Source organism: Paramisgurnus dabryanus, chromosome 7, assembly GCF_030506205.2.
Source record: "Paramisgurnus dabryanus chromosome 7, PD_genome_1.1, whole genome shotgun sequence".
NCBI classification, from domain to species: domain Eukaryota; kingdom Metazoa; phylum Chordata; class Actinopteri; order Cypriniformes; family Cobitidae; genus Paramisgurnus; species Paramisgurnus dabryanus.
The window spans coordinates 9,062,761-9,071,158 of NC_133343.1; the positions used below are offsets into that span (position 1 = coordinate 9,062,761).

General features: G+C 37.8%; 1 protein-coding gene across 2 annotated transcripts; it reads left to right on the plus strand.

Moving 5' to 3' along the window:
- The first annotated feature begins 2,001 nt into the window (after nucleotides 1-2,001).
- Nucleotides 2,002-8,173, plus strand: fam117ba (family with sequence similarity 117 member Ba). 2 transcript variants are annotated; one of them, XM_065240167.2, is made up of 8 exons: nucleotides 2,002-2,416; nucleotides 3,363-3,518; nucleotides 4,431-4,514; nucleotides 4,661-4,771; nucleotides 5,378-5,521; nucleotides 5,606-5,828; nucleotides 5,909-6,029; nucleotides 6,213-8,173. In XM_065240167.2, the coding sequence occupies exons 2-8, from the start codon at nucleotides 3,498-3,500 to the stop codon at nucleotides 6,499-6,501; spliced, it is 993 nt and encodes a 330-aa protein (XP_065096239.1). In that variant the 5' UTR covers nucleotides 2,002-2,416; nucleotides 3,363-3,497; the 3' UTR covers nucleotides 6,502-8,173. The 2 variants fall into 2 exon arrangements, with proteins under 2 accessions (XP_065096239.1, XP_065096240.1); XM_065240168.2 differs by having other exon boundaries at nucleotides 3,366-3,518.
- The last annotated feature ends 225 nt before the right edge of the window (nucleotides 8,174-8,398 follow it).

Here is an 8,398-nt window from a genome sequence, read left to right on the forward strand (position 1 = left end):
GGAAATATATTTTGAAAAGATTACAATTTTGCACTTTATGTTTATAATATAATTTTTATATATTACATAATATTTTATTGCACATTTATTGCATGTTATATACTAATATTATATATATATATTAATAATTAATAATATTATATTTGATTGTATGACAAGCAGTGTATAAATCACAGTATAACTCAATACTGAAGATCGGGCATTATATTCATTTCTTCTTTACCGGAAAGCATCAAATGGAACCAACTGACAGACTCATTTGATATATATATATATATATATATATATTAATTAATATATATATTAAACACATGATTTTGACGGATCCTGACACAATAAGTCTATTTTTCATGTCAGATAAGTTATACACTATGCTCTGCTAAATACAATTTATTTATTTAAATCCATATGAACTTGCCTGTTATGCAAAACAAAACTACTACCAAAACAAGATGTGACAGTTCAAGTAAGCATTGAACCAGAGACCTTTGCTGTGAGGCAATAATGATGCGTGCTGACCCACTGTGCCGCCCTCTACACTGAACACACACTCCTCAATCATGGTAACAATGAACAAAAATTTTCTTTTAAAATAACTCAAACTACAACATATAACTAACATTTACAACATAACAACATGAATAAATCCAGAAAAAATTAAAACAGTCATCTTTTTTAGTAAATATTAACCAAAGAAGTGAACATGTCGCAATGCATGTTGGGAACCATTCCGACCATTGTTTTTTTTAATTGCTTGTTCAGATTACTCCGTTTGGTAAATTGGGCAAACTAATTGGACAAAAACTTATATATAAGTCCAGTCAACAAAAAAATATTTGTTAGCTGAATGATTATGCTCATTTCATTCAGTGAACACAAAATAATGAATTGATCCCCTTCAACAAAAAAATCTTTGTTCAAGTTACTTAATTATCTTTGTTGAAAGAACATTCTGAAGTTGGATTTATTTAAAGTACAAAAACTTAACAACTACTTAATAAATAAGCAGTAATTCGAGTATTTCGAGGACAAAATAGTTAATAGTGAAAATTGGACCTTAAAATAGTGTGACCAGAATAATTTATGTACTTTTACATGATTTATTCCATCCGTTTCAAGCCTATAACTTTGTATTATTTACTAAATATGATTAAAAAAGTTATAAGTAATTAAATACTTTTTGGAGAGAGTAATTTGTACAGTAATCTAATTATGATTGAAGATGTAATTATTAAGTAATTTAAGTAACTTACCCAACACTGGTCTCAAGATCCGAGATCAGAGCCCATATTTGCCCATCATGGCAAATATGCTTTATTTAATATTTTTTAGTATTCAAGTTTATTTTGACCATTTGCCCTGTTTTGATTTTGGGAGAAATCTTGTCAGCAGAATTAACCAAATAATTATTTAACCTAAACGTTATGTGGTAAATTTGGTATAGCTTGTGTATTAAAGGTGCCATAGTTTAAAAAACTGTATTTAGCTAGGCATATATGAAAAATAAGAGGCCCCTAAATGCATTTGTTTCCCCATGTTTATGCTAACCTCATGCAAAAGACTGCTGGAAAACAGGCCTATCTCAAGATTACACCGACTGTGATGTCAGGTCGAGACGTACGCCCCAACATGAAATTACACTCTTAGAAAGCATGTGTTAATTTTTACACATCTTTTTTGTGTTAAGCTTTTAACACATTATGTGTAATTTTACACATTTAAAAAACGTTTCTGGATAATTTTTGCACTTAATAAAGTTGCATACCTTCTATGCAAAAATCAAAAACCAATTTAACATACTATTTCAATGCATTCTTTGGCACCTTTAAAGATTTGTGACGATAGAACGTAACTGATTTTATTTTCTGTTGTGAACTAGCGCCCAACTGTGGCCGTGGATCAGCACATCTGCACTCACCAAGAAAAATAACACCACGCGCCTCAGCAACAGTAACGTAGACTGCTGTGCGCGTGCACGTCCACTGAACCACTGAGAGAGCGGCTTGCGCGCGCGCGCATCTTCAACGTCAGCCGTTCATTGAGGAGCCGTTCACCCCCAACATATGCACCCGCAAATGCCACGCTACACTCCACATTCAGTTCACGTGCTAGCAGATTTTAATTCATTTTTTAATCCATCGACAGGACTCTAATGCATACATTCACATCTCAGCTAGTATCACCTTTACGCAGCGTCATCCCAACGACCGCCAGGAACACAGCGACGCCCATAGCAACCCCTCATCCTGCGCATCCTCAATCTGCTCTCTGACCCAGCAACACCGGCCGACATCTACCCTGTTTTTTTACATCATTTTCCTAATGTTATTGCTCTAGATCCATCACCCATCAATCTTTTTATTATTTTAAAGGACCATGAATGCGTCGCGTGCAGTCCTTCTCTCATCCGTCAAAGGTGAGTAGGCTAACGTTACCCGGTTGAATTAATTATCTCGCGCTTATTATCAATGCATTTTTGTTGTTCTGTTATGAATATTGTTTTGCAAGCAAACAAAGTAAATGCCCGCAACCGCTGTAGATTCATGCAGACGATGCAATCTGTGTAGCTTTGGCACAGACTGAGGTTGTTTTCGTTATGGTTCATACGGGTGCGGCGTTGCAGATATCACACTGAGCCCAATGCGACTGTGCAGTCGTTGCATTCATTGCAATTCAATCGAATAATGGCAATATACAAGCTACATTACTTTCTGTGCATTAAAATAAAAACAAAAACTATGATTGATGCGTTTAGGTGATTCAAGAAATGTTGAATTGTTTTCATGATACCGTACACCATACCGCATATAGTCTTGCACCTTGGAGATTTACTTGCTATATTATCGTTATCATTTTTAATGCAATGAATACGGTTTTGTCTGGTAGTGTGCTTTGCATTTAATATTTTGGGTTTTCAATATTGGTTGCCATGGCGCACACCACGATTGAAAACAGGCTTTAGGGGGCACTACAGTGGGTAAACAACATTAGGCTACATTGCAAACAGTATTCGTTTGCTGTAGCCTTTAGCTTTAGCTGAATGTAAATTCTAGCATTACAGCATAAATAATGATATGCAAAATGTTTGCTCAAAACAAATGTAGGCTGAACTCACAGAGCAATACTGTGTTTGTTTGTGCATGTAAAAATGACTAAGACAGAGAAAAAAGGAGGGGGCAATGTGAATAATAAAGCATAGGCCACACATGGATTAAGAGATTATGTATAGAGGCAGGAGATAATGATTGTTTTACAGCTGGGAAAGGGGGATGCTGGCTCAGCTGGTGAAAAATCAAAACTAAATTAAAATAATACAATCTGGCTTTTAATATCTCAACTATATTATCTGTTTCTCTTTCCAGTAGTCACTCCTCATTTCAAACGTCCCTTCTTAAGCTGAAACATAGAGGGATCATCCTCCCTTGAAGTCACCAAAACGTTCTGGCCTATTAAGGACCTGGCAGCGGCACGGCAGCTCCACCCACCACACCCTCTAAATGAGGGACAAGGCAACCCAGGTGAGATATTTATGCTATTCAACTGCTCACCTAAAATGAAATAAACAGTGAAAACATGTAATAGAGAGCATTAAAGGAAAACCACTGTTTTTTAATAAAAAAAAATTTATCAAAATTTTTACTTCGACATCGGGCGCAGTAATATTGACGGAAGTTTGAGCGAGAGGTGGAGTAGTCGGAATCGGGAGTGATGATGTTACTGCGCGCCAAGATCAAAGTGCTGCAAACTAAGTGCTCTTCCGCCATACAATATAGTTCTCATTTTTTATTCGCCACGTTTTATTTTGTGCCACCATACTTACTCGTGTAACTACTCATGTAACAGTCTTTAAATAGAGAAAACATTTAAGTGTTTGGTGGCTTCTAAATTCATCCATGTTTGGATCCTAAGGAATGAATGGGGCTAGGCTAAATGCTAACACAGTCACGATGCGTTGTACAAAGATTAAGTGCACGCATTGAAAAAATATAGGAATGTATTAATTCATCTAAACTGAGGTAAGAACATAGTAAAATATTGAAAAACTGTGGTGTTTTCCTTTAACGCAGAGGTGCCATGAAATATACTGTATATTGAAACCCTACTTCTTTAATCTTTTTGCAATTATTGGGATTTATTTAATTAAGTACAACTTAAAATATAGCTATAAGTACAGGCTACAATATATAGGCTGAAAAGAGTAAACAATGTGGATCCTTTGCAAAACATTGTCCTGTTTGTGTGAGCAACCCGGCAAGCCATACACAGCATTTGGATTAGCTACTGTATAAACCCAAACCTGAACCCTGGCGACAGGGGAGTGTTTTGAGTCATTATTTTTTAATGATGCATTAATTCGTCTGGTGAAGCTAAATTACATAAACAATTCAACTAAGCTAAACAATTCAACCTTCTCTTTATTTTTATATCAGACCCCTAGGGCCTGGGTAGATGAGCGGAGGAGAGGCTCTCATAAGCGATCGGCTTCCTGCGGTAGCACTGATCAGCTTAAAGAGGTACGAAAGCTTTTATAAAACAACAAAGGGCCATTTGGGCTATAACGTTATTGAAGTTTTGATCTAATATGTACATAAAATGTATAATATAATATCTACCTACCTACCTACGCTTTTAATAGCATTGCTGTTTTGCCTTCCTTTAGATTGCAAAACTGCGACAGCAGCTCCAGCGCAGCAAACGCAGCAGCCGTCATCGCCGTGACAAAGACCGCAAGTCACCCTTTAATGGCAACCATGCTATCATCCAATCACAGGTAGACGTCATTACATCCCAGCCGCCCGCCATTATCCAATCAGACAGCTGATTGTACTTGTGTGCATAAATAAGTACCCCCATAAACCAGACTGGTACAGGCTACAGTAATGAAGTAGGCTGAACGTCTGGAGAGCACTCCACATTCCTGGATGTCTGCTCCATTTATGAGGCTCCTCTGGGACTTTGAGATTGGGGGACAGACTGTCCCTACAGACAGTGGCTTGTTTTAGAGAATTTTTCTTTTTAAATGAATATGGCTTAAAAGCATCCAAGAGTGACAGATCACATGACATAAATGAGATCACATCTATACTCATGCATAAGCAAGGATAACTAATGCTCATTTCTTAGAGATGACATAAGAAAAAATGAATGAACAGAAAAGACAAAGAGCACTTACATCATTCTCAAAATAAGCACCCTCAAGCCATGCAGTAATGGACTCTCAACAGTAATGCTCTCTGTATTAGTCACTGGTTTGTCTAATCTAGGCACAATGATTTCTGGGAATTCTAACAGGATCTGGTACATTAAGTACATTAGGCCTAGACATAAAAACATTTCCGCTTTGTAACTTCTTGCTTTGTCTCCGGTGCCCTCTTAGTCTCAGATGCCTAAAACCATCCTGATCCCGATCTCAATCTCCAAATCCACACCTCCCAGATTTCGCAACAGCATTGAAGGCCTCAACCAAGAGATCGAACGCATTATCATACGGGACACGGTCGAACGGGATGAAATCATAATAGTAAATCCAAATATATATTTCGGACTTAAGATGTTATGTTAAGCGATAATAAAGGATTCACCATCAGATTTCTGTCTATTTTAGCCACAGGATGTTCCTGATGGGCACCGAGCCCCCCCTCCCATCCCCCAGCGCAGCAGCAGCACCCGCAGCATCGACACGCAGACGCCCTCCAACGGTGGGCTTGGCAGTAACCGTAGCAACAGCAGCAGCCGAGCTGACTCAGTCTCACCATCGTACCTTAGCATCCTCAACGATACATTTGGAAACAGTCCTCTACCAAATGACGACACACATAATGAAAGAGGTGAGACACACAACCACCATCACAAATACACAATCCAGCTACTCAAATCGATTCGTAAACCATCATCCTTTCCTCCTTAGAGCTCGGACCTTGGTCTCCACTTCCCAAATATGCTTCATCGCCGAAGCCCAACAACAGCTACATGTTCAAACGTGAGCCACCTGAAGGCTGCGAGAGGATTAAAGCCTTTGAAGAAAACCAGTGAGTAAATAAGTCTATACAGATTTACATAGCACACTTGAATAAGTTACAATATAGAGCCTGACTGAAATGTTTCAAATGGAAAGAGACACTTAAGAAAAATTATTAATTTATAAATTAAAAATATATATGTCTATATATAAATATATGTATAAATATACCCTTCCGGTTTTAATCCTTCAGGCCAAAACCTCTACACGAGATCCCCCCTTATCTCTGCCCAGACAGGAACAAGGTGAACTTCATTCCCAAAAGCGGCTCCGCATTCTGCCTGGTGAGCATCTTAAAGCCCTTGCTGCCCACCCAGGAGCTGAACTTCCGTAGCGGGATGGCATATCGCAGTATCTCCCCATCCCTGATGCCTCTGAGTGGGGTCGGGGTGAGGAGTCTGTCCCCCTCCATGGGAAGCGTCCTCTCCCACGGACGTCAGTCGCCATGTCTTCCGCGACACATTGAGGAGCCTGAGGGTTAAAGAGGGTCTCAACCGAACAGAGAAATCCCAAATTTCAGTGACGTATTTTCAACATTCATATATTTAAAAACATGCAGTGATCTTAAGAGCTCGAGAGAGATGTCGATATGAACCTCGAAGAGGAAGCGCATTTGTTAATGATGGTAATGGTATTATGTCTTCTAGCAGAATTGTATATTGCCAAAATAAATTTGCATTGCACTGCTTTTTACTTTCTTAGCAGTTTGTTGCATTTTACCATGAAGCCTTTAGGATTTACTTATGTACAGATGCATCTTTTACTTAAATGTGTGATTTGATTTAGTGGTGAAATGAAGGATATAGATCAGTTTTACATGCAGTTCAAATAGTACTGTAGGGAACAAACAGGAATGTTGTAGCAATTTGAGGACGACTAATGTGCCTGAATCCCATCATTCCGTTTGCTTAAAGTCCTTTTCTTATCATCGTCTCATCCGTAGCTACGTTCGTCTCTACCCCTAAATGTACATAACTCTGTATGTGCTTAATGTAAAATTTTGGTGCGACACAATTTGAAGGTGCATGTCACACTGGACATTATTATAAAGATGATGTACGAACAGTTTTACAATGCAATGATGCAAAATCTGTAATTCAAATAGAATGAAGGAAAACTTGGGTTGGAGGATCAAACTTTCTCAAATACACTGAATATGTAAGAGGTAACAGAAATGCTTTAAGGGTGCCATAGAATGTATATGGTAATGACATATCGTAAACCTTAAACATGATTGTTTCCACCTTCTTACATAAACCTTGTGCATGCAAAAGACTGCAGAAATGAGGCCAATCTAAACATAACAACAACAACTGTGACGTCACAGTAGGGATGTACGCCCCAACATTAAAGCAACACTATGTAGTTTCCATGTAAAAATGACTTACAGCTCCCCCATGTGGTTGAAAAGTGCAACAGTGCCTGGTATCAGACACTCTTCTGCAGGCAGGGGGAGGGGCGGGGCTGTGTTTCCTACCCTCCACCGCCACTTTCAGAGTGTGCTTGTAGCAGCTAGGAGGCTGCTCAGGTTGCAGCAACAGTACAATTTGTCCAGTTAAAAGTTGTTCTATCACTAAAATAATTTTAGAGACATTATTTAAAGGTAAAAAAAACTACATAGTGTTGCTTTAAATTAATAGCAATGTTGTTACAATGCTAAAACAAAGTTGTGACTGACAAGTTAGCGCTACATGCTAGCATTTAGGCTAAAGTTCTACTATTGACGTTACAGTTACGTTTTGGAGGTCCATACTGAAAAAAACGTACTCATAAACATCCATTTACAATCTCCAAACACTTGGTTGATCAGTATCTATCAGGCTCAATTAAAACATATAAGGTCTGTTTACTTAATGTGAGCTACTAACATGATCCTCGCTGTGAAACAGCCAATCGGAGCATAGCTCAAAATTATTATTCATGACCCTCCCAAATAATGTAATAACAGCCAGTTTCATTCTAGGGTTGTAAATAGATATGTTTCTGGATTACGTTTGCACTAAATAAAGTTACATATTGTATCAATGCATTATCTGGCACCTTTAAAAACAGCAAGAGAGAGTTAAAGGTAAGCATGGCTTTAGCTAACATACAGATCTGAACCGTAGCATCTTTATACTGTGAAATATCCACTGGTCATACAATAAAACTTACTCTTTAAAACAATTAGTTGAATCAAGGAGGAAAACAGGCAAAATGTATGTAATTGCCTTAAATCTAAAAAAAAATGTTTGTAAATTAAACAGGTGGCTGATGTTGATTGTTGGAAAAGTGTATTAATTTTGTTTTACATCTTAGTAGTTTGACTTTTTTATGTGATTCTTTCAAGCTAGCAGCTCATTACAGTATCAAATGTTTGGCATACAAAAAAAATCATAT

What these genes read in the sequence shown, in the direction of transcription:
- fam117ba (XM_065240167.2), top strand. Translation starts at nt 3,498, where the DNA reads ATGAGGGACAAGGCAACCCAG. An exon ending in TGAGGGACAAGGCAACCCAG is followed by an intron (nt 3,519 to 4,430) that starts GTGAGATATTTA and finishes TTTTTATATCAG; the next exon opens with ACCCCTAGGGCCTGGGTAGA. An exon ending in CGACACACATAATGAAAGAG is followed by an intron (nt 5,829 to 5,908) that starts GTGAGACACACA and finishes TTTCCTCCTTAG; the next exon opens with AGCTCGGACCTTGGTCTCCA.